The sequence below is a fragment of the Colletes latitarsis genome, chromosome 13, assembly GCF_051014445.1.
Source record: "Colletes latitarsis isolate SP2378_abdomen chromosome 13, iyColLati1, whole genome shotgun sequence".
Classification (NCBI taxonomy): domain Eukaryota; kingdom Metazoa; phylum Arthropoda; class Insecta; order Hymenoptera; family Colletidae; genus Colletes; species Colletes latitarsis.
In genome coordinates, this window is record NC_135146.1 from 10173309 (window position 1) to 10200712 (window position 27404).

At 34.7% G+C, this 27404-nt stretch overlaps 1 protein-coding gene across 1 annotated transcript in view; it reads right to left on the reverse strand.

The window, feature by feature from the left end:
- Positions 1-6708: 6708 nt before the first annotated feature.
- LOC143349526 (uncharacterized) overlaps positions 6709-27404 on the reverse strand; it is a 104443-nt gene continuing 83747 nt past the window's right edge. The window contains exons 2-4 of the mRNA XM_076780863.1: positions 10290-10494; positions 10069-10213; positions 6709-7247 (exon numbers count right to left, since the gene is read on the reverse strand). Of these exons, the coding sequence (XP_076636978.1) occupies positions 6970-7247; positions 10069-10213; positions 10290-10493 (627 nt within the window). The 5' untranslated portion in view covers position 10494 and the 3' untranslated portion in view covers positions 6709-6969. The remainder of the gene's footprint in view (positions 7248-10068; positions 10214-10289; positions 10495-27404) is intronic.

Consider the following 27404-nt stretch of genomic DNA (forward strand, 5'->3'; position numbering starts at 1 on the left):
AGGAATCCCCGAGAAGCGCGCATGCGCAAAGACGTAGGAGAAATGTAACCGTGTGTGCTTGAGGGTTAAGATTGCTATTGGGACAAATTTTGAGACTATGGAAGACAGCTTGAAACCTAGAATCAGGCTGAAATCGAATAAATACGATGTAAATAAATTTGGAAAATTCATCGCTTACTTCTTACGCGTTAATCGGTACATTTTGTACCTTTTAGGTCTACGAACATCATTTTCTTTGCCCAACGGTCGCCGACAATAAGTCGAAAACGTTAAAAACGATCGTGTTCCTTCGAACGAAAAATAATTACTTAAAACTCGTTATTTTTCAATGTCTCCTGCAACTTTGTCCCCCGTCGAGAACTCGTTATTGCAAAACGGCGCAAAACAGTCAAAAACTCGCGGACCCAACGCGTAGAAAAATCGTACAGAAGACTATCGATCAGCCAACCTAAATCGTTAAACTATTTACAAGAAAAATCGTTCCAAGTTCTTAAATGTAGTATATCGGCTTACGATTAGATACAGATACCTTATCAGAAGAAAAAAAAAAACCAAAAAAACTCGCGTGTACCGCGTTATTCGCTATAGTATTTTTATATCTATATACTTGTATATGCATTATGTTTTTTTTTTTTTATTTCTTTATATATGTATATATCGTTATATTATATGTATATCACCGCACTAGGTGAGCGAGAAGAAACTCGTAGATCACGTTCCTTCGATTTCCTCTTCGTTCACCTAGTGCCCATCGCTTTTGTAAAATACCTTATAACTGTTCATTATACGTTTAGATATAACGTTTTTTTTAATAACTTTAAGTGGACCCGAACGGTAGTCGAACGTGCACGCCTGTGCATCGGGAACATAATTCGACACCTAACAAACCCAAACTACTTTCATTCCTTAATTTTATTTAACGTCTAAAGAGAAGGTACGAGTTAGGCAATTGTCTGAAATGTCGTGTCAAACTTTCAAATTTGTAATATCAATGGTGTTCCTAACAAGAAAAAATAGAAATAAATCCACTACAAGTCGAATATGTTAATGAATAAAAAGTGTTGGGCCATTTCTGGGAAAAATTTTAATGGGGGATTCTAGAGGCCAAAATAAGACGAAAATGAAGGATAGCAATTTGTTGTTTGAAGCTTCGTTAAAAAGTTATTAATATTTAAAGTTTCGTGCATGCAATGTGCATGTTTGCCGTCTCACAGACGCGACTTTAAATGTTAATAACTTTTCAACGAAGCCTCAATCAACAAATTGCTATTCTTCATTTTCGTCTTATTTTGGCCACTAGAATCTCCCATTAAAATTTTTCCCACGGGTAACTGAACACCTTGGATATACACCCATGGGAAAAATTTTAATGGGGGATTCTAGAGGCCAAAATAAGACGAAAATCAAGAATACCAATTTGTTGATTGAGGCTTCGTTAAAAAGTTATTAACGTTTATAGTTGCGCCTGTAGATAGGCAACCTGCGCACAGCTGTGTGCGCGTGATACTGATTCTCACTCACAAGACTCGCAACTTTAAATGTTAATAACTTTTAAACGAAGCCTCAATCAACAAATTGGTATTCTTCATTTTCGTCTTATTTTGGCCTCCAGAATCTCCCATTAAAATTTTTCCCACGGGTAACTGAACACCCTGTATGTACACCCATGGGAAAAATTTTAATGGGGGATTCTAGAGGCCAAAATAAGATGAAAATCAAGAATACCAATTTGTTGATTGAGGCTTCGTTAAAAAGTTATTAACGTTTATAGTTGCGCCTGTAGATAGGCAACCTGCGCACAGCCGTGTGCGCGTGATACTGATTCTCACTCACAAGACTCGCAACTTTAAATGTTAATAACTTTTTAACGAAGCCTCCACCAACAAATTGGTATTCTTCATTTTCGTCTTATTTTGGCCCCTAGAATCTCCCATTAAAATTTTTCCCACGGGTAACTGAACACCCTGTATGTACACCCATGGGAAAAATTTTAATGGGGGATTCTAGAGGCCAAAATAAGACGAAAATCAAGAATACCAATTTGTTGATTGAGGCTTCGTTAAAAAGTTATTAACGTTTATAGTTGCGCCTGTAGATAGGCAACCTGCGCACAGCTGTGTGCGCGTGATACTGATTCTCACTCACAAGACTCGCAACTTTAAACGTTAATAACTTTTTAACGAAGCCTTAATCAACAAATTGGTATTCTTCATTTTCGTCTTATTTTGGCCTCCAGAATCTCCCATTAAAATTTTTAATTCATGAAACATTCACTGGTGGGTGAATTATTTTACCAAAAATCAAAAAGGACGTAAATCTTCTTGAGTTCTTAGGATCTGAGTTAAATTTTTTCGAAGGAGGATTTACGTTCAAAATTCTTCGACACGTGTGGTATTATAATGCAGATTAAATAATATTCACTCGTTAACTCCTTAACGTTCATGCCCGAGTCTGACTGCTTTGAAAAACGATATTTAATCTAATAATTTAAGGGGTGATAATATTTGTTTTCTTTCAAATTATACGTTGGATACAACATTGTAAGTAACAAAAACCGCATTTTTAGAAACAAATCCAATAAAGAAAACTGATCATTGATTAACCGAAAAATATGAGCGTTAAGGGGTTAATTATCGTATTAAAATCGCACTGTACTCGTGCATAGTAATTTTTTAAAAAGTAGATTAAAATATCTAGGTCGACAGATTCGTTTAAATTCATGAAATGGTGGGGTGAATTATTAATATTAAAATTTTAATCTTAAATTTTTATGAGAGATTCTGGAGACCAAAATAAGATAAAAATCAAGAATAGCAATTTGTTGTTTGAAGGTTCGTTAAAAAGTTATTAATATTTAAAGTTCAATGCATGCAACGTGCACGGTTGTCTCACAGTCGCAACTTTAAATGTTAATAACTTTTTAACGAAGGCTCAATCAACAAATTGGTATTCTTCATTTTCGTCTTATTTTGGTCCCTAGAATCTCCCATTAAAATTTTTCCCAGGGCTGGCCCAACACCTTGTATATTGGTACGACCAATTTTCATTTAAATTTAAATAACTTTTTACGGTTTCGTAGAGTTTTAAATAGACTAATTTCGAAAGATGATTAGCACGATCTTCTCGATGCACAGGCACAGAAAAATTTGTTTAACTGTTTTAGTATAAATATTGCAATTGTAAATAGATAATTTGAATATTCCTTACCCCGAAAGACACATCTAGAGCGCAATTTATGTTGCGCCGTAAAATCTTTGGAAATATTACTTCTCGTTTTGAAAATGTTCCTCGAAAAAATAACATCGAAGTTGGGTGCAGGTGCTGATGCAATTACGTTTATCGACAAGGTGTAAATATTCGTAGCGACGCTCGTCAATTCATTCTCGATTTCCTATTCATTCTTCTATTTAGTTTCTTTTCACTTTTTTTTATTATTTTTTCTTCGTTTTCGTTCTTTAGTCTGTGTTTCTCTAATCGATTTACGTACAAGGCTCTTCGAGAAAGATACCGGTCAATTAACATACAGAGCGTCGAATTAAAAGCGTTTAACAATTTTATATAACACAGTGTCCAAAAAGACAAAACTCACAGAAACAGATAACAAATTTTTTAACGTATTCCACTGTTTTAAATTTCTCCAAAAGATCCTTTATACATCCATTTGTCGACACAAGTTTCCCTCTACAATTTTTTACAACAACAACTTGCAGAATTTCCAAATAAAGTGTAAGTTTCAATTACCCCAATTCTTCTAAGAGAATTATTGTACTTTCTTTGCTCTTCTAGGCCAGTACTATGTATATCCTACAATGTTTCAGAGATTGATATTTACAAAATAAATGATTCGAGAATCGATGGACTTTTTCAAAACATTTGACATTAATAAACGAACCCCAAAAGAAACTTTTGCAAACGTTTCAAGCATGAATCTTGTTTCTGTGAAGATACATAGATCACTTTTCATACAAATATGGACAACCTTGTATATTACAAAATTTACTCGTTTCAGGATATAACGCATGTTTTCGAATTCTTAAACGGTTTCTTCCAACGCTCTGATCATCGAGGATCATGAAAAATGCATCCGTGAACACGTGCCAGATAACTTTCTTCCATTTTGTTTCATGGAGACTTCTAAACAGGTAAAAAATGGTGCTCGGGCAAGGAAGTCATTCGAGAACGAGTTCACAGAGGAAAGGAAACTCTCGAGACGCGATATCTCATATCACGCGACTATTTCTATAGTAAAAGTTACAAATCATACACGATCGAACGGTGTCTGTAAACATCTAATTGGTCGAGACAGAAGTTTATCGACAGTAACGATATACATATGTATAGAAAAACGAATCTAACGACTTTCGTGCGTTCCATTTCTTTTTTTTTCCTAAAACAATCGCGACACTGGTAGGCCTTACAAAATAATTGTCTGAAGAGGATCGTGCGTTTGATAAATCATGCAAAATAGTCGATTTGAAGCTGTCGGGAAAGCTTTCGAATTTCGATCGTTCAAACTTGTTGTTTAACATTACTTTCCTACAAATATCACAGGATCCAAAGCAAAGGATTTGCCAAACGAGGATATCTGTTAGTAGGCCCACGAGACGAACATAATTTGGTGACAAAAGTTTGGAAAAACCACCTAGGCCAATCTTGTTAAATTTATACAGCGTGTTCGGCCATTTTGAGGGTCAATTTTAATTCTAGAGACCAAAATAAGACGAAAATGGAGAACACCAATTTGTCGATCGAGACTTCGTTAAGAAGTTATTAACGTATAAAGTTTCGTGCACGCAATGTGCACGGTTCCCGCCTCACACACGGAATTTTAAATGTTAATAACTTTTTAACGAAGCCTCGATCGACAAATTGGTATTCTTCATTTTCGTCTTATTTTGGTCCCCAGAATCTCCCATTAAAATTTTTCCCACGGGTAACTGAACACCCTGTATGTACACCCATGGGAAAAATTTTAATGGGGGATTCTAGAGGCTAAAATAAGACGAAAATCAAGAATACCAATTTGTTGATCGAGCCTTCGTTAAAAAGTTATTAACGTTTATAGTTCCGTCTGTAGATAGACAACCTGCGCACAGCTGTGTGCGCGTGAGACTGATTCTCACTCACAAGACTCACAACTTTAAACGTTAATAACTTTTTAACGAAGCCTCGATCGACAAATTGGTATTCTTCATTTTCGTCTTATTTTGGTCCCCACAATCTCCCATTAAAATTTTTCCCACGGGTAACTGAACACCTTGTATGTACACCCATGGGAAAAATTTTAATGGGGGATTCTAGAGGCTAAAATAAGACGAAAATGAAGAATACCAATTTGTTGATTGAGGCTTCGTTAAAAAGTTATTAACGTTTATAGTTCCGTCTGTAGATAGGCAACCTGCGCACAGCTGTGTGCGCGTGAGACTGATTCTCACTCACAAGACTCGCAACTTTAAACGTTAATAACTTTTTAACGAAGCTTCCATCGACATATTGGTATTCTTCATTTTCGTCTTATTTTGGTCTCCAGAATCTCCCATTAAAATTTTTCCCACGGGTAACTGAACACCCTGTATGTACACCCATGGGAAAAATTTTAATGGGGGATTCTAGAGGCCAAAATAAGACGAAAATGAAGAATACCAATTTGTTGATTGAGGCTTCGTTAAAAAGTTATTAACGTTTATAGTTCCGCCTGTAGATAGCAACCTGCGCACAGCTGTGTGCGCGTGACACTGATTCTCACTCACAAGACTCGCAACTTTAAACGTTAATAACTTTTTAACGAAGCTTCCATCGACATATTGGTATTCTTCATTTTCGTCTTATTTTGGTCTCCAGAATCTCTCATTAAAATTTTTCCCATGAGTTAGGCCCAACACTCTGCATAAACTGGCTTTTCTGCCAATTGTTATTATAAAAACTTCTGTTCGCTTCGCGTAGTCGCGCAGGAAGCGTTATATTACCGTCAAAAATCTCTCAAGCTACTTTAAGACATTTCCACGAGTCGACGATAAACAATAGCCATAATTTTCCAAGTAAGATTAACAGTTCACAGCAATGAAATATCTGTAACGTGGTTTTAAGTATTAAACTGCCTCCAACGTAGAGTAATACGTACATATAACGCACCTATTCTATGTGTATAACACGTTTTTGTACAGAGCTTTCTTTGGTTTCTCGAAAAGAAGAATCTTAGTCTTTCATTGACCGTTTTCGACCGTTTGCGAGGCGTTCGACGATTTTTCCTCTCGTTTCGCGCCCTGGTTCGATTTTCCCCATCCTGGTCGACGATTTTCGTCTGCAAATCTCGATCACAGCAAGATCGACCAAAATTCACAGGAATGGCGACGGAAAGGACACCGAAGGACGATTACCCGTAGAGAGGATTCGTGCATATTTATCTTTTTGCATCTCAGAAACATCAACGACCAGAGTTTTTCGGATCGAGGGTTCGAACGCCGCGCAAACGACGGAAAAATGGCGACTTTCTTCAGCGGCGACGTTCCATACTGAGTGCACGTTTATAATATGCGTACGATACACAAAGCGTCTGCATTTTCCGTTCGTATTTTCACAGTGTTTTTCCTGAAATGGTTCGTAAACAATTTCAAAATTTCTACTCAAAAAAAACAATTACAACTTAAAGAGAACTGTTCGAGCACTAGCGGACATTTTTTTTATCTTCGAACTGTGAACATGAACGGAGAAGTGCTGGACACTCTGTGTAAATATAGATATATATATATATATATATTTAGAAAGTTACAAAAGATAAAAGAATCGAGTATAATGTATACGTAGAGATCGCCCCAGGGGACGACCGTGTCCCCCCGTCCCCCTAAAATGGGTCGTGGCTTTACTTTGACAGAAGCTTCCGTCTACTCTTCGATCTTTGCAATTTGGTCTGCGGGGCCATGTACCTACTTTCATCGTACGACTGACTGTCCAGAGTAACCGTCGATTTACTCAGGCATCGTCGGAGTGGGAGCACTGGGAGCTGCGTTTCTTCTTGTGGTTGTCGTGGTAATGACGATGCTGATGATGGTGGTGCTGATGGTGGTGCTCGGTGTGCATGAGGGCGTCGGTTTCCGGTTGATTCTGATGGCCTACCAACAGGTCCAGGGTACTCCTGGGTAGTCCAGGCTGGTTGGTGGCTGCTGGCGGGAATGGCGTCGCGACTGGCGACTCGCTTGGCAACGGAACGCAATGCAACACGTAACATCTCACGGCTGCGAGAATTATACCTGTCACAATGGGGAAAATACTTTGTAGACTTGTACATCATGCACATATAGAGTGTTCCACGTTTTTTCGTACACGATTCAGCAGTGTGTTCTGCGAGTAAAACTAACAAGGAACCTTCGTGAAACACTTATAAAGCAGCCAAGAATAACTGATAGGTATTTTTCTTTAACTCCAGTTTGAGGGTTGAAACCACCTCTTAATATATTTCAATGAAATTTATTTCTTTCAACAAAAATTACTAGAAATTGTAAATGGAAATTCTGGAGGCCAAAATAAGACGAAAATGAAGAATACCAATTTGTCGATTGAATCAGTATCACGCGCATACAGCTGTGCGCAGGTTGCCTATCTACAGGCGCAACTATAAACGTTAATAACTTTTTAACGAAGCCTCAATCGACAAATTGGTATTCTTGATTTTCATCTTATTTTGGCCTCTAGAATCCCCCATTAAAATTTTTCCCATGGGTGTACATACAGGGTGTTCAGTTACACGAGGGGAAAATTTTAATGGGAGATTCTAGAGGCCAAAATAAGACGAAAATGAAGAATACCAATTTGTCGATTGAGGCTTCGTTGAAAAGTTATTAACGTTTAAAGTTGCGAGTCTTGTGAGTGAGAATCAGTATCACGCGCACACAGCTGTGCGCAGGTTGCCTATCTACAGGCGCAACTATAAACGTTAATAACTTTGTAACGAAGCCTCAATCAACAAATTGCTATTCTTGATTTTCATCTTATTTTGGCCTTTAGAATCCCCCATTAAAATTTTTCCCATGGGTGTATATACAGGGTGTTCAGTTACCCGTGGGAAAAATTTTAATGGGAGATTCTAGAGACCAAAATAAGACGAAAATGAAGAATAGCCATTTGTTGATTGAGGCTTCGTTAAAAAGTTATTAATATTTAACGAAGCCTCAATCAACAAATTGCTATTCTTCATTTTCGTCTCATTTTGGCCTCTAGAATCTTTCATTAAAATTTTTAATTCATGAAACATTCACTAGTGGCTGAATTATTTTACCAGAAATCGAAAAAGTCGAAATTTTCCTGAGTTTTCAGGATCTGAGTTGAATTTTTTCGAAGGAGGATTTACGTTCAAAATTCTTCTCTGACACGTGTGATCTAACGCAGATTAAATAATATTTTTATACTGGACTCGTGTACTGGACTCGTGACATATTAATTTTTTAGAAAGTAAATTAAAATATCTAGATTGACAGATTCGTTTAACACTAGATTTACGGGCACTAATAGCACGTATATTTATTGATACCTTTCATGTTGACGATTACCTTAAAATACGATTTTTCTTTTAATTAGAATACGTATTCATGCCAATGCATCAATAAAATTAAACATAAGTCGTTAAAAAATAATATTTACGTGTTCTGCAATTTTAAATATGGAATCTGACATCCGTCAAATTGACGGCTTTCGTAAATCTAGTGTCAAATTCATGAAATGGTGGGAGAATTGTTAATATTAAACTTTTACTCTTAAAACTTTTATCTGAGATTCTAGAGGCCAAAATAAGACGAAAATGAAGAATACCAATTTGTCGATTGAGGCTTCGTTAAAAAGTTATTAACGTTTAAAGTTCCGTCTGTGAGACGGGAACCGTGCGCGTTGCGTGCACGGAACTTTAAACGTTAATAACTTTCTAACGAAGCCTCCATCAACAAATTGCTATTCTTCATTTTCGCCTTATTTTGGTCTCCAAAATCTCCCATTAAAATTTTTCCCACGGGTAACTGAACACTCTGTATGTACACCCATGGGAAAAATTTTAATGGGGGATTTTAGAGGCCAAAATAAGATGAAAATCAAGAATACCAATTTGTCAATTGAGGCTTCGTTAAAAAGTTATTAACGTTTATAGTTGCGCCTGTAGATAGGCAACCTGCGCACAGCCGTGTGCGCGTGATACTGATTCTCACTCGCAAGACTCGCAACTTTAAACGTTGATAACTTTTTAACGAAGCCTCAATCGACAAATTGCTATTCTTCATTTTCGTCTTATTTTGGCCTCCAGAATCTCCCATTAAAATTTTTCCCACGGGTACCTGAACACTCTATACGTACACCCATGGGAAAAATTTTAATGGGGGATTCTAGAAGCCAAAATAAGATGAAAATGAAGAATACCAATTTGTTGATTGAAGCTTCGTTAAAAAGTTATTAACGTTTATAGTTGCGCCTGTAGATAGGCAACCTGCGTACAGCCGTGTGCGCGTGATACTGATTCTCACTCACAAGACTCGCAACTTTAAACGTTGATAACTTTTTAACGAAGCCTCAATCGACAAATTGCTATTCCTCATTTTCGTCTTATTTTGGCCTCCAGAATCTCCCATTAAAATTTTTCCCACGGGTAACTGAACACTCTGTATGTACACCCATGGGAAAAATTTTAATGGGGGATTCTAGAGGCCAAAATAAGATGAAAATGAAGAATACCAATTTGTCGATTGAGGCTTCGTTAAAAAGTTATTAACGTTTATAGTTGCGCCTGTAGATCGGCCACCTGCGCACAGCTGTGTGCGCGGGATACTGATTCTCACTCACAAGACTCGCAACTTTAAACGTTGATAACTTTTTAACGAAGCCTCAATCGACAAATTGCTATTCTTCATTTTCGTCTCATTTTGGCCTCTAGAATCTCCCATTAAAATTTTTAATTCCAGAAACATTCACTGGCGGCTGAATTATTTTACCAAAAATCAAAAAGCTCGTAAATCTTCCTTCTTAGCGGATTTTTTTTTGTATTACATTGTACTCGTAGAACACAGTGCATATGGAGGAAGATCGTACGCTCACCGAGGAGGAGCAAAACGGAGCCCGCTACGAGGAGAGCAAGTCTATGGTCGGTGGTCGTTGCACCCGGAGCGAGTTGTACCAAACCAACGACCAGCACCACTGCACCCAACAGTAGGCACACCACCACTGCGTGGAGCCCCGATATCTGCAAAGAACGATGCTTTCGTTAAATAATTTTCCATTTCAAATAAGAGAAAACAGCAACTTACGTAAAGTATTACCTTGCCACATAGATACAATTCGGGTAATGGCTCCAAGTGGTTGTTGTGGCCGTGGGGACTGGGTGTGGGGGGCGAGCCCTGAGGCGGCGGCATCCATTGGCCCCCCAGGTGCAGGGTCAGGTAGAGCTTGCTGGGCCGTTCTAATCTCTTCTCCTGTCGCTTCCGTTCGTGGCGAACCGCCACTGCTGGCATGGCGCCGATCATCCTACGAAACAGTCGCAGCTACGTTAGTATACGTATCTAGAAAATATTTTTCCTAAAAAATGAAGTTGAAATAAAATATTCGCCTGAATATCCGAAGAAAGACTAATTCTTGTCGATTTTTTCACTTCGTGTGGCCATTTGTCTGCGATCGGGCTAAAGCAATGTTTCTGAACTCATCTTACGAGGAACGTTCGAGAACTTCTTCGGCTTCGATTTTGATGAAACTTCGTACACTTATAAATCAGCCAAAAATAATCGACACGTATTTTTTTTTAGCTGCGGTAACTCGAGTTTAAGGGGTGAAACCACCCCTTGAAGTTTTGCACCAAACGGCTATCTCGAAAACGGAAAGACATACGAAAAAATTGTTAAGGGGCGAGGTTAATGGTTTCTTATGTACGATAACATGGTGTTAAAAAATTTAACAAAATAGAATTTGTTTATAACAAAAAAAAATTTATTGACTTAATTTTTCATTTTATTGAGATTTTCATAATGACAGAAAATGACGAGCATTTTATTCCAAATCCATTGGTATGTAATTTTTTAAAATTGTTTCCCACAGTTTTGCAGATTTTTAAGGTTTACATCTTGCGAGCACATCCACTATGCTGATAGCCGTTCTAATTTTGATTTTAATGAAGCATTGTAAGCTTGCACTAAATTATACAATATAATTTTAAACTTAAATATTATATTTTAAACTGAAAATAATTTTTCCAGAACGATTTGAAATTTTTTAATTTTGTCGAAAAATTTCACACTTTCTCGAATTTTTTTCTCCAAAGTGGGTAGGAATTTGAGGGTATGTCTATTCACCAAAAATGATTGTAAGTTTGCCCAGCAACCGAAAATAATTTTTTTAGAACGATTTGAAATCTTTTTTCTTCGCTCAAAAATTTAGGCACCTACCCCCTGTCGATTTTTCTTAAAAATTCGTTTTTAATTTTTAATAATTTTGTTTGGCAACCTACAGAAAAATTGTCTAATACTTTTTTGTAGGTACTCATGAGCTCTAGTTTAGAAAAAAGTTTCATTGAAATATATTCATTATTGTAGGAGTTATGGTAATTTGAATATTGACCCATTTTTATGTGGTTTTTCTTATTTTACGTGGTCAAGGAATAACATTTTCAATATTTTTAGAATTTCTACTTATTCTCTACTAAAATACGCGTTGATTGCTTTTTTAAACATTAAAATTCTTCAATTCGTTCAGAAGTTACAACGTTCTAAAGATATGCATGAAATTTCAGGGAACCATTTCTGGCCCCCCATTAGATTTTCGGTAAACAATTTTTTTCTCGAAAACGCGTAGAATTTCGGGGGTATGTCTAATAACCAAAAATGATTATAATTGACCCCTGTAACTAAATATAATTTTTTTAGTATGATTTGAAATTTTTTAATTTCGTCTAAAAATTTCAGTACCTATTCGAATTTTTTTCTCGAAAGTGCGTAGGATTTCGCGGGTATGTTTAATGACCAAAAATAATTGTAATTGACCCTCCTAACTAAAAATAATTTTTTCAGAATGATTTGAAATATTTCTTTTTGCGCTGAAAAAATTTAGGCACCTACCCCCTGTCGATTTTTCTTAAAAATTCGTTTTTAATTTTTAATAATTTTGTTTGGCAACCTACAGGAAAATTGTCTAATACTTTTTTGTAGGTACTCATGAGCTCTAGTTTAGAAAAAAGTTTCATTGAAATATATTCATTATTGTAGGAATTATGGCTGTTTGAAAATTGTAATATTTTTATGGGGTTTTCCTCATTTTTCGGGGTCAACGAGTAACTTTTCCAATATTTTTAGAATTTTTACATATTCTCTACTAAAATACGCGTTGATTGCTTTTTTAAACATTAAAATCCTTCAATTCGTTCAGAAGTTACGACGTTTTAAAGATATGCATGAAATTTCAGGGAACCATTTCTGGCCCCCCATTAGATTTTCGGTAAACAATTTTTTTCTCGAAAATGCGTAGGATTTCGGGGCTATGTGTAATGACCAAAAATGATTATAATTTACCCCTGCAACAGAAAATAATTTTTCCAGAACGATTTGAAACTCTTTTTTGTCGTCGAAAAATTTCAGCATTTAATTAGATTTTCGGTAAACAATTTTTTTCTCGAAAACGCGTAGAATTTCGGGGGTATGTCTAATAACCAAAAATGATTATAATTGACTCCTGTAACTAAATATAATTTTTTTAGTATGATTCGGTTTAAAATTAAAAATTTAAGTTTAAAATTATATTGTATAATTTAGTGCAAGCTTACAATGCTTCATTAAAATCAAAATTAGAACGGCTATCAGCATAGTGGATGCGCTCGCAAGATGTAAACCTTAAAAATCTGCAAAACTGTAGAAAACAATTTTAAAAAATTACATACCAATGGATTTGGAATAAAATGCTCGTCATTTTCTGTCATTATGAAAATCTCAATAAAATGAAAAATTAAGTCAATAAATTTTTTTTTGTTATAAACAAATTGTATTTTGTTAAATTTTTTAACACCATGTTATCGTACATAAGAAACCATTAACCTCGCCCATTAACAATTTTTTCGTATGTCTTTCCGTTTTCGAGATAGCCGTTTGGTGCAAAACTTCAAGGGGTGGTTTCACCCCTTAAACTCGAGTTACCGCAGCTAAAAAAAAATACGTGTCGATTATTTTTGGCTGATTTATGAGTGTACGAAGTTTCATCGGAATCGAAGACCGTTCGCGAACGTTCCTTGTTCCCGCGGTATTAGCGAATTTTTAATTCGCGGTATTGGAAAATTTTACGTCGAGCACGCTGCAACGCACCTGATCCCGTTTTTCCAAGCGTGGAATTATCTGATGCGTGCCAGTTAATCAGTCCGCTCCAATTTCCAATGTTTACACAAGATCTCAGCGTTTATCTTCCATACGCGTCAAAGTAAAAACGACACGTATCTGAACCAAAGTGGCGATAATAGTAATTGAGATTGCATCTACTAGCGTATCTGATAGCCTGATGGCCCTATCTTTTCGAACCAACTTGCTATCAAGTTTCTGGCTCTTGATTTATAACAGGACAATTTTGTTATCCACGATTAAATTGATAGGAAAGGATTTTTGGCGTCGTCTGGAAATGAAAAATTCATGCAGAGTCTTTCAGAGTGTCTCCCAAGGAACAAAAAATGTCCTTATCGCTTTTCCGAGAAACGACGGGGAAGTTGTATAAAATACGTTCAAAGTATGAATGTGATGATAATGGAACTTACGTATCGTTCTGGAAAAATTATTTTAGATTGCAGGGGTCAATTACAATCATTTTTGGTCATTAGACATACCCCCGAAATCCTACGCATTTTCGAGAAAAAAATTGTTTACCGAACATCTAATGGGGGGCCAGAAATGGTTCCCTGAAATTTCATGCATATCTTTAAAACGTCGTAACTTCTGAACGAATTGAAGGATTTTAATGTTTAAAAAAGCAATCAACGCGTATTTTAGTAGAGAATATGTAGAAATTCTAAAAATATTGGAAAAGTTGCTCGTTGATCCCGTAAAATGTGAAAAACCCCATAAAAGTAGTACAATTTTTAAATGACCATAACTCCTACAATAGTAAAAGTATTTCATTGAGATTTTTTTCTGAAGCAGAGCCCATGGGCACCTACAAAAAATTATTAGATAATTTCTCTGTAGGGTGTCAAACAAAATTACTAAAAATCAAAAACTAATTATTCAGAAAAATCGAGGAGGCCTTAATTTCGGCAAGATTTAAAAATTTCAAATCATTCTGGAAAAATTATTTTAGATTGCAGGGGTCAATTACAATCATTTTTGGTCAATAGACATACCGCCGAAATCCTACCCATTTTCGTGGAAAAAATTCCTAATCGAAAATGTAATTTATGTTGCTCGAAAATTTCATGCGAATCTTTAAAATGTCATAACTTCTGAACGGATTGAAGGATTTCCATTTTCAAAAAAGCAAACGACGCGTATTTTAGTGGAGAATATGTAGAAATTCTGACAATATTGAAAAAGTTGTTCCTTGACACCGTAAAATGAGAGAAACCCCATAAAAATGGTCCAATTTTTAAACGGTCATAACTTCTACAATAGTGAATATATTTCAATGAAATTTTAGGGTGAAGTAGAGTTCATGGATACCTACAAAAAAGTATTAGACAACTTTTCTGTAGGGCGTTAAACAAAATTACTAAAAATGAAAAACGAATATTTAAGAAAAGTCGACAGGGCATAGGTGCCTAAATTTTCAAGCGAAGTAAAAAAATTTCAAATCGTTCTGAAAAAATTATTTTCGGTTGTGAGGGTCAATTACAATTATTTTTGGTCATTACACATATCCCCGAAATCCTACGCATTTTCAAGAAAAAAATTCGAGTAGGTACAGAAATTTTTAGATGAAATTAAAAAATTTCAAATCATACTAAAAAAATTATATTTAGTTACAGGGGTCAATTATAATCATTTTTGGTCATTAGACATACTCTCGAAATCCTACGCGTTTTCGAGAAAAAAATTGTTTACCGAACATCTAATGGGGGGCCAGAAATGGTTCCCTGAAATTTCATGCATATCTTTAAAACGTCGTAACTTCTGAACGGATTGAAGGATTTTAATGTTTAAAGAAGCAATCAACGTGTATTTTATCAGAGAATATGTAGAAATTCTAAAAATATTGGAAAAGTTACTCGTTGTCCCCGAAAAATGAGGAAAACCCTATAAAAATATTACAATTTTCAAACAGCCATAATTCCTACAATAATTAATATATTTCAATGAAACTTTTTCCTAAACTAGAGCTCATGAGTACCTACAAAAAAATATTAGACAACTTTTCTATAGGACGTTAAACAAAATTACTAAAAATCAAAAACTAATTATTAAGAAAAATCGATGAGGGGTAGGTGCCTTAATTTCGTCGAAATTTAAAAATTTCAAATCGTTCTGGAAAAATTATTTTAGATTGCAGGAGCCAATTACAATCATTTTTGGTTAATAGACATACCCTAAAATCCTACCCACTTTCGTGGAAAAAATTCCTAATCAAAAATGTAATTTATGTTGCTCGAAAATTTCATGCGAATCTTTAAAATGTCATAACTTCTGAACGGATTGAAGGATTTCCATTTTCAAAAAAGCAAACGACGCGTATTTTAGTGGAGAATATGTAGAAATTCTAAAAATATTGGAAAAGTTGCTCCTTGATCCCGAAAAATGTGAAAAACTCCATAAAAGTGGTCCAATTTTTAAACGACCATAACTTCTACAATAGTGAATATATTTCAATGAAATTTTAAGGGGAAGTAGAGTTCATGAGTACCTACAAAAAAGTATTAGACAATTTTTTCATACAACGCCAATCAAATTTATTAAAAATAAAAAACGAATTTTTAAGAAAAATCGACAGGTGGTAGGTACCTAAATTTTTTGACGGGATTAAAAAATATCAAATCTTTCTGAAAAAATTATATTTAGATACAGGGGTGAATTACAATCATTTTTGGTGATTACACATACCTCCGAAATCCTATCCACTTTCGAAAAAAAAATTCTTTACCGAAAATATAATGTGAGGTTGAAATGTTTCCCTCATGCGTATCGTTAAAACGCCATAACTTTTGAATAAATTGAAGGATTTTAATGTTTAAAAAAGCAAACGACGCGTATTTTGCTAGAGGATATATAGAAATTTTAAAAATGTTCGATAAGTTGAGTCTTGATCCCGTAAAATAAGGAAAACCCCATAAAAATGCTCCAATTTTCAAACGGCCATAACTCCTACAATAGTGAATGTATTTCAATGAAATTTATTTCTGAAGTAATATTCATGGATACCTACAAAAAAGTATTAGACAATTTTTCTGTAGGTTGCCAAACAAAATTACTAAAAATGAAAAACGAATATTTAAGAAAAATCGACAAGGGGTAGGTGCCTAAATTTTTCAGCGAAGAAAAAAAATTTCAAATCGTTCTGGAAAAATTATTTTCGGTTACGAGGGTCAATTACAATCATTTTTTGTCATTACACATACCCTCGAAATCCTATCCACTTTCTAGAAAAAAATTCGAGAAATTGTGAAATTTGTCGACGGGGGGAAAAAAAAATTTCAAATCGTTCTGGAAAAATTATTTCCTGTTGCAGGGGTCAATTACAATAATTTTTGGTTATTAGACATACCCCCGAAATCCTGCCCATTTTCAAGAAAAAAATTCAAAACGAGCGGAACTTTAAACGTTAATAACTTTTTAACGAAGCCTCCATCAACAAATTGATATTCTTTATTTTCGTCTTATTTTAACCTCTAGAATCTCCCATTAAAATTTATCTAGAAATTGCCGAACACCCTGTATACGTAAGTTCCATTATCACATTTATACTTTGAACGTATTTTTAACAACTTTCCCATCGTTTCTCGCAAAAACGATAAGGACATTTTTTGGTCCTTTAGAAACACTCTAAAAGACCCTTGTTAGGAAATGAATTTATAATCCGTGCCGCGTAATTGTACTAAGTGAAGTAATTTCATTAGTAACCAAAGTGTTATTGATAATTGATTGTCTGTTATTATTCTTGTTGGCATGATTCACATGATTTGTAGTATATGGAATTTGGATTAATATATATAATATTTATTCAAATCTAAAAACCCTGCATGAATTTCTACATATTCCCTACTAAAATACGCGTTGATTGCTTTTTTAAACATTAAAATCCTTCAATCCGTTCAGAAGTTACGATATTTTAAAGATATGCATGAAATTTCAGGGAACCATTTCTGGCCCCCCATTAGATTTTCGGTAAACAATTTTTTTAATTGTACTAAGTGAAGTAATTTCATTAGTAACCAAAGTGTTATTGATAATTGATTGTCTGTTATTATTCTTGTTGACATGATTCACATGATTTGTAGTATATGGAATTTGGATAAATATATATAATATTTATTCAAATCTAAAAACCCTGCATGAATGTTTCATTTTTAACACCCTCCTTTCGCCGTGCAACACTCAAAAACAAATCACTCGATCTTTAAGAAACTTGGCACAAATATAAATAATTGGCCTCAGCATGACGATCTCCGATTTTTCTTTTTTATTTAAAACACTAATATTAACAATTGTCCATAAAAAAAATTCTTCTCTTCAAAACTTCTCCATTTTTGCAATTTTGCATATTTTAATAAAATAAGGTCACGCTGAGCGTTCTTTCATAAACTAAAGAATACATTTCAGATCATTGTTTAAACCTGCACGCTGCATTGTACCGTTCTTCATTAACAATTTAAAAAAAATATGTTACATTATAATATTAATAAACGATACCTTAAATTTTAAATCAATCTACGCGTTATATTTTTCGCAAAAAATTCTTGGAAAACAGGCCATTTACACGAGGTCCCCCCCTTGAATAATCTGGAAATTGAGTTGAAAAACAGAGGGCAACAAAATTCATTTTTACGTTTCACGTTAGGGTCGAAGGGATGAAATGACGTTGGATCAAGAAAACAGTCGTTTTTTAACGATACGAAATAACTGCTTCGACGAGTTCGTGAACCAGGAGTCGCTATGAACTTTGGTGACCCCAGGTGACCCCTGAGCCAACCCCGTCGGTCGATACGTCACTATATCCACACCCCGTTACCCGCTGGGCTCGCCAGGTCGCTCGAATGTTCGCAATTTTCATGGGGGTTGCACTGCAAAACCCGCCAGAAACCCTTCTCATCCTTTTTCCCAACAATCACGCAAGTTACATGAACAAGAATGAAAAATAATTAAACTAAAAAGCAACGAAAACGTATTAAACTGTTTATCGAGTTTGATCAAAATGATACGATCAACGAGAATTTTCACGGTTACTTGGAAAAGTGTAATGATTTCGAACTGTTTATTAATTGAATTCATTGGAAGAGGTTTTATTTGGTAAATTGGAGGATGGTTTGGTGAAAGAGCGTTGAAATTTGAATAATTGAAACTCGAAATATTGCTGGAAGCTTCGAAGCATTAGCTTCGTTTCGATGGGATCGGTTTAGTTGATAATTTTATGGTAAATTGCATGAATTTTGCATTTATATTGCATTTATTATGCATATACTGTGGTCGAATAAATATCTACGATTAGTATTGCTTGTCTGACTGTTTCTCGGTGTTTCTACTTGCTTCGATGCAAGTAGTAATTTCGAGTATAGTCAGACGAGTCGACCAATAGATTTTCACGGTTACTTGGAAATGTTTAATGATTTCGAACTGTTTATTAATTGCATTCATTGGGAAAAGTTTCATTTGGTAAATTGGAGGATGGTTTGGTGAAAAAGCGTTGCAATTTGAATAATTGAAACTCGAAATATTGCTGGAAGCTTCGAAACATTAGCTTCGTTTCGATGGGATCGGTTTAGTTGATAATTTTATGGTAAATTGCATGAATTTTGCATTTATATTGCATTTATTATGCATATACTGTGGTCGAATAAATATCCACGATTAGTATTGCTTGTCTGACTGTTTCTCGATGTTTCTACTTGCTTCGATGCAAGTAGTAATTTCAAGTATAGTCAGACGCGTCAACCAATAGATTTTCACGGTTACTTGGAAACGTGTAATGATTTCGAACTGTTTATTAATTGCATTCATTGGGAAAAGTTTCATTTGGTAAATTGGGGGATGATTTGGTGAAAGAGCGTTGAAATTTGAATAATTGAAACTCGAAATATTGCAGGAAGCTTCGAAACATTAGCTTCGTTTCGATGGGATCGGTTTAGTTGATAATTTTATGGTAAATTGCATGAATTTTGCATTTATATTGCATTTATTATGCATATACTGTGGTCGAATAAATATTCACGATTAGTATTGCTTGTCTGACTGTTTCTCGATGTTTCTACTTGCTTCGATGCAAGTAGTAATGACGAGTATAGTCAGACGAGTCGACCAATAGATTTTCACGGTTACTTGGAAACGTGTAATGATTTCGTACTGTTTATTAATTGCATTCATTGGGAAAAGTTTCATTTGGTAAATTGGGGGATGGTTTGGTGAAAGAGCGTTGAAATTTGAATAATTGAAACTCGAAATATCGCTGGAAGCTTCGAAACATTAGCTTCGTTTCGATGGGATCGGTTTAGTTGACAATTTTATGGTAAATTGCATGAATTTTGCATTTATATTGCATTTATTATGCATATACTGTGGTCGAATAAATATTCACGGTTACTTGGAAACGTGTAATGATTTCGAACAGTTTATTAATTAGAATTCATTGGGAAAAGTTTCATTCGGTAAATTGGAGGATGATTTGGTGAAAGAGCGTTGAAATTTGAATAATTGAAACTCGAAATATTGCTGGAAGCTTCGAAACATTAGCTTCGTTTCGATGGGATCGGTTTAGTTGATCATTTTATGGTAAATTGCATGAATTTTGCATTCATATTGCATTTATTATGCATATACTGTGGTCGAATAAATATCCACGATTAGTATTGCTTGTCTGACTGTTTCTCGATGTTTCTACTTGCCTCGATGCAAGTAGTAATTTCAAGTATAGTCAGACGAGTCGACTAATAGATTTTCATGGTTACTTGGAAAAGTGTAATGATTTCGAACTGTTTATTAATTGAATTCATTGGGAAAAGTTTCATTTGGTAAATTGGGGGATGGTTTGGTGAAAGAGCGTTGCAATTTGAATAATTGAAACTCGAAATATTGCTGGAAGCTTCGAAACATTAGCTTCGTTTCGATGGGATCGGTTTAGTTGCTAATTTTATGGTAAATTGCATGAATTTTGCATTCATATTGCATTTATTATGCATATACTGTGGTCGAATAAATATCCACGATTAGTATTGCTTGTCTGACTGTTTCTCGATGTTTCTACTTGCTTCGATGCAAGTAGTAATGTCGATTAATAGTCAGACGAGTCGATTTAATAGATTTTCGACAACAGAGGGGCCATTGCACGTGGTAAAAAGTGGTTTTATACAAATATACCCACAATAAGATAATAATTCACTAATAATGGGCCAAGATTTTGTGTAATTTTGTTGATCACTTGTTCAATCTCAAAATCATCAAAAATTATAATCGTTTATTGTTGGTTTGGTTTTTTAAACTAAATGATGAGTTATTGGATTAAGTTTACTTATTAAGTATTCAGATTAGAAGTATACTTTTATATTTTTAATATTATTTGAGTTATAACTAATTGTATATGTTCAGTTTTCTTTTTAGTTTTTAATTGTGAATGTAGGGTAATGCAGTGTCCATTTTTAGTTATTTCTTGTGGGGTTTTACGTTTTTTTTAATAAAAGAATTAGAATTTAGGAAACGATGCATTGTTTTTATTTTCAATAATACATTAAAAATAGGAAACAATGTATAGATTCTATTGTTTTCGCCTTGAATGCTATAAAAGCATAAAAGAATCATGAATTTGAAGCATTTGTCGTTTGACGTCCCTAAGTTGTAAGCTGTGAGTGACATATACAGTCTTAAAGTAATGGAGTTTCCAAGTGAAGCCCATAAAAGTTTCAATATTCAAATGACTCTACCTCCTACAGCAGTCGGTGGATTTCATTGAAATTTAGTTTGGAAGTAGAGTTCCTCCATACCTACAAAAAAGTATTAGACGACATTCCTGTACAGCGCTAACCAAATTTGTTAAAAATGAAAAACGAATTTCTAGGAAAAATCGACAGGGGGTAGTCCCCTTTTTCGACAAAATTAAAAGGTTTCAAATCGTTCTGAAAAAATTATATTTAATTACAGGGGTTAATTACAATCATTTTTGGTGAATAGACATACCCCCGAAATCCTACGAACTTTCAAGAAAAAAATTCGAGTAGTTGGAAAAATTTTTCAATAAAATTAAAAAATTTCAAATCATACTAAAAAAATTATATTTAATTACAGGGGTCAATTATAATCATTTTTGGTCATTACACATACCCCCAAATTCCTACGCATTTTCGAGAAAAAAATTCCTAATCAAAAATGTAATTTATGTTGCTCAAAAATTTCATGCGAATCTTTAAAATGTCATAATTTCTGAACGGATTGGACGATTTTAATGTTTAAAGAGGCAAACTACGCGTATTTTAGTGGAAGATATGTAGAAATCGCAAAAATATTCGAAAAGTTGATGCTTGACCTCGAAAAATGAGGAAAACTCCATAAAAATACTCCAATTTTCAAACAGCCATAATTCCTACAATAATGAATATATTTTAATGAAACTTTTTCCTAAACTAGAGCTCGTGAGTACTTACAAAAAAGTATTAGACAACTTTTCTATAGGACGTCAAACAAAATTACTAAAAATCAAAAACTAATTATTAAGAAAAATCGATGGGGGGTAGGTGCCTTAATTTCGTCGAAATTTAAAAATTTCAAATCGTTCTGGAAAAATTATTTTAGATTGCAGGGGTCAATTACAATAATTTTTGGTCAATAGACATACCCTCGAAATCCTACCCACTTTCGTGGAAAAAATTCCTAATCGAAAATGTAATTTATGTTGCTCGAAAATTTCATGCGAATCTTTAAAATGTCATAACTTCTGAACGGATTGAAGGATTACCATTTTCAAAAAAACAAACAACGCGTATTTTAGTGGAGAATATGTCAAAATTTTAAAAATATTCGACAAATTGATCGTTGACATCGTAAAGTGAGAAAAACCCTATAAGAGTGGTACAATTTTCAAACGACCATAACTCCTACAATTGTGAATATATTTCAATGAAATTTTTTTCTAAACTAGAGCTCATGAGTACCTACAAAAAAGTACTAGACAATTTTTCTATAAGGCGTCAAACAAAATTACTAAAAATCAAAAACTAATTATTAAGAAAAATCGATGGGGGGTAGTCCCCTTTTTCGACAAAATTAAAAAGTTTCAAATAATTCTGAAAAAATTATTGTCAATTACAGGGATTAATTACAATAATTTTTGGTGAATAGACATACCCTAAAATCTTACCCACTTTCAAGAAAAAAAATTCGAATAGATGAACAAACTTTTCAATAAAATTAAAAAATTTCAAATCATACTAAAAAAATTACATTTAATTACAGGGGTCAATTACAAGAATTTTTGGTGAATAGACATACCCTAAAATCCTACCCATTTTCGAGAAAAAAATTCGAATAAATGGACAAATAAATCACTTTTTACTGTATTTGGCGTGCAATGGCCCCACTGTGCGTTGCGTGGAAAATATTTATCCTGCACATTTTTAATAACAATCCGATTACTCTGTACATTGGTACGAAATACTCTACAGGGTGTCTAGTGCGCCACGAACCTCGTGAAACAAGATATTAATACGTGAAAACTAAAAAAAAATCACCCTAATGTACTGCAAAAGTTCCATTGTAAACTGATAAGAATTGAGAATTTATCACACAGTATTTGTTTAAATAAATAATATATTTAATACAACAGGAAATGAATAAATAAATATACTGGCTGTTGCAGCTCGTAATGCAAATCAAAACGTAACATAAGAGAAACGTCGCAAGATGGCGTCTCCAAAAAGAAACAAAACCGTCAACGATGTGATTGAATCTCAACGACCTATTTAAATCAAACACATATAGATCGCTTTCTCCCATAAACTAATCAGGAAGCTCATGGAAAAAATCCAGATAGAACAGCCAAGTTACAAAAGACTGGAGCGTTTCATAAAGATTTATTCTCGAAAAGTCGTGCATTCAGGTGTATATAAGTGGTACAATAGAGAAACGGCATAAGAAAGCTTAATAATTCCTATTCATACAATAGTTGCAGTAATAATAAGTATTGCAATAGTGTACGCAAGAGCTATAATTATAACAATGATAAAGATCGTCACTGCCCGCCCACCTTAGCCATTCTCCTCCCTTCTATTCGTATTTTAAATCGTAGAGCACATACAATAAGATTACGCGTTAAATTACTCGATCACGAGGATTCGTTTCGATCCTCAGACCTTGGTACACGCTTCCCTCCGCACGCATAATTCCTCCCTCTCGCGCGAGAAGAAACCCCCCCCCCCCCCCCCCAAAGAAGCAAATCGTTCCCTCTTAGCGTTTTAAATTCTCTCCATTCCGTTTCAACGGACATCCTTAGAGCGTGTATCATCGATCTTCGAGGGAATCGTGATAGCGACGATACTCCTTAACGATCGACAGATTCCTTATTACTAAAAAATTCCGATACGCGAGGGAATTCGTTCCCCATATCAACTGGTCGAATCGACATACACCGTGCGCGAACACACTTATGCGAATTTATTAGAGTCCCTGGGGGACCGTTCACCTACGTGGAACACGCAAAAACACGGTCCTCTCGAGTTGGCTAGTAGTAATCAACTACGCTCGTTACTAATCGTATTTAATCGAGTAATCATCACAGAGAGCAATCTAATAATTATTACGCGTATACAGAGTGTTCGACAGAAAATTTTAATGGGGGATTCTGGAGGCCAAAATAAGACGAAAATGAAGAATACCAATTTGTTGACTGAAGCTTCGTTAAAGAGTTATTAACGTTTATAGGCAACCTGCGCAAAGCTGTGTGCGCGTGATACTGATTCTCACTCACAAGACTCGCAACTTTAAACGTTAATAACTTTTTAACGAAGCCTCAATCGACAAATTGGTATTCTTCATTTTCGTCTTATTTTGGCCTCCAGAATCTCCCATTAAAATTTTTCCCACGGGTAACTGAACACCTTGTATGTACACTCATGGGAAAAATTTTTATGGGGGATTCTAGAAGCCAAAATAAGACGAAAATCAAGAATACCAATTTGTTGACTGAAGCTTCGTTAAAAAGTTATTAACGTTTATAGTTGCGCCTGTAGATAGGCAACCTGCGCACAGCTGTGTGCGCGTGAGACTGATTCTCACTCACAAGACTCGCAACTTTAAACGTTAATAACTTTTTAACGAAGCCTCGATCAACAAATTGGTATTCTTCATTTTCGTCTTATTTTGGCCTCCAGAATCTCCCATTAAAATTTTTCCCTCGGGTAACTGAACACCTTGCATGTACACCCATGGGAAAAATTTTTATGGGGGATTCTGGAGGCCAAAATAAGACGAAAATGAAGAATACCAATTTGTTGATTGACGCTTCGTTAAAAAGTTATTAACGTTTATAGTTGCACCTGTAGATAGGCAACCTGCGCATAGCTGTGTGCGCGTGACACTGATTCTCACTCACAAGACTCGCAACTTTAAATGTTAATAACTTTTTAACGAAGCCTCGATCAACAAATTGCTATTCTTCATTTTTGTCTTATTTTGGCCTCCAGAATCTCCCATTAAAATTTTTCCCACGGGTAACTGAACACCTTGTATGTACACCCATGGGAAAAATTTTTATGGGGGATTCTGGAGGCCAAAATAAGACGAAAATGAAGAATACCAATTTGTTGACTGAAGCTTCGTTAAAGAGTTATTAACGTTTATAGCTCCGTCTGTAGATAAACAACCTGCGCACAGCAGTGTGCGCGTGATACTGATTCTCACTCACAAGACTCGCAACTTTAAACGTTAATAACTTTTTAACGAAGCCTCGATCGACAAATTGGTATTCTTCATTTTCGTCTTATTTTGGCCTCCAGAATCTCCCATTAAAATTTTTCCCAGAAGTAGTCGAACACCCTGTATAAAAACGAAATTTAATATTCTCTACCGGTACCCGTTGGCAAAAGGAGTCTTTTTCGTTCAATACACGTCGTTGTCATTTTCAACTCCTTACGAGAGATTATTGTCGTATGCAACAATAATAAATTATCAGATATAACATTTGAAAGCAACCTATTCACTTGCACAGTAAAGGGAAATTAATTTGTTCCGACTATATTCGAAAACTGAGTAAATAATGTTTTTAAAAAATAATAATAAAGTACTCATTCGACTGTAGTCGAAAATGTGATGCCATATTGAATTAATCGTGACCCTCGATTACTTCTCCAACTCAGTAATCAATGATTATCGATTATTTAATAATCAGTAATCACGATTAATAACATGATTTAATTAGATTACGTTTTCCCAACTCTGTTCCACACACTGATTATGGTCGAGGTGGAAAACGTTTAGTGTTGTGTCAAAATTCTAATAATGAACTAAAAGTAGACGACTATTTGCACCAGCGATTTTTTCATACTTTCACATTTATCCTAAAAATGTTATAAATATATAAACATAACTACTTATTTCTCCTTTCTTGCTTTTAACAAAAATTATAATAATTAATACGTTGTTTGAATCCAAGAGAATTAAAGCTAGTGATTTCAAATGAATTTTAACAGTTACTCGTTTCTATCCAATACCTCTTAATAATCAAAATGACGTTAATTGATATGGTTTCGCTTTGTTTCAAAACGCCAGTTTCAATTCCCTCGAATGTCAAACGAATATTAATTACTATCAACAAAGTGTGATCGATTCCAAACCCAATTAGTAATATTGTAGCATTAACATACTTGATCTTTTAATCAGTACTACAATCAGGACATTTTTGGAACGAAATTGATACTGTTTCTGTAGTAAATTTCAAAAAAATTCCTTTTCAAAGGTGAGATCGTCCAGATAGAGTAACTTATGGCTGACTTTGGACACGCCAATTGATCATACCTCGACCATAACCGAGTCACTGATTTGCAAAGCGTGTTCGTTAATTAGAACTCGAGTAATTCTTTCCACGAGCCTCGAATTCACAATCGCGAGGCAAAGAATAGTCGAGCGACTGATAGAATTCCGTACAAGTCTTGATGAAATTCCTCGCAGAATGTTCTGTGCTCGAGGCTCCCTTCGACGCCATCTTTCTTATTTCCGGCGCTGACCAAGATATTTCCTTATTAATATTAAACATTCGTTGAAACAAAAAAACCTTACAAACAAGCGATAGACCAACATGCGTAGATTAGAAAAACAGCTCTGCATTTACTATTCGTAACACAGTAACGAGCAAAACTGAACACACAAACATTTTAACAAAATTAATTTTTTATCCAATATTTGCATATTACAAGAAGACAAAATAGTATTACCTACAATCTTCTGGCTCTTCAAAACAAATTTAACATTTCTGATACCATTATTATTTCGTTTCGTACAATTTCTTTTCGTAGTCAGTTCTGCACCGCAACTAATTCTGACTAAACATTTTGGATTTGGGTATACATATTTCGTTCATAAACCTTTAACCTTGATAATTACTTCGATATGGTTAGACATACTTAATAGTATTATTCTTGCACTCTTTGCAACAAACCAGTTATTGTTGATAATAGTTGAGTTTGTTGAGTTATCGTTGATAAAAGTTGAGTTTGTAGCCAATTCTTTACTTTATTTGCACAATGCTTGGGAGCGTTGTCATGTTGAAATACATCACATTCTGGTACCAGCATATTTTCAATTGTTTCTACTAAATTTTTTTCCAAAATATCCTTATACATACACTGGTTCACCATAACTTCTATTCGATGAGCTGAACCTACACTTTATGCATTAATACACCTCCAAACTGTGAGCGAACCACTATCAAATTTCATTGTTAACTTCACATGACAAGGTAGAAGAGACTCGTCTTGTTTTTTCCAACACCAACAACATCCAATGAAATTCAATTAATTTTTGGTTCGTTGGAAACAATTACTTTTGTCCATTGCTCTATATCTCAGCGTAAATCTTTCTTTAATAATTCAGCCAGGCCTTGGCATTCTTTTTTAATAAGGCAGATACTTTTTCTTCTCGATTGCTGTAAAATTGGCTTCTTTTAAACTGTCCACCTGCTAGTTTCCTTTCCAACATCGCTTTCTAATACCTTTGCAGTCATCGATGCCATCGTTGCAATTTCTGAAGTAATGTATCTTGTCAATCTTCTCTTGTTCTGACAAGATAATAATTTTAGAT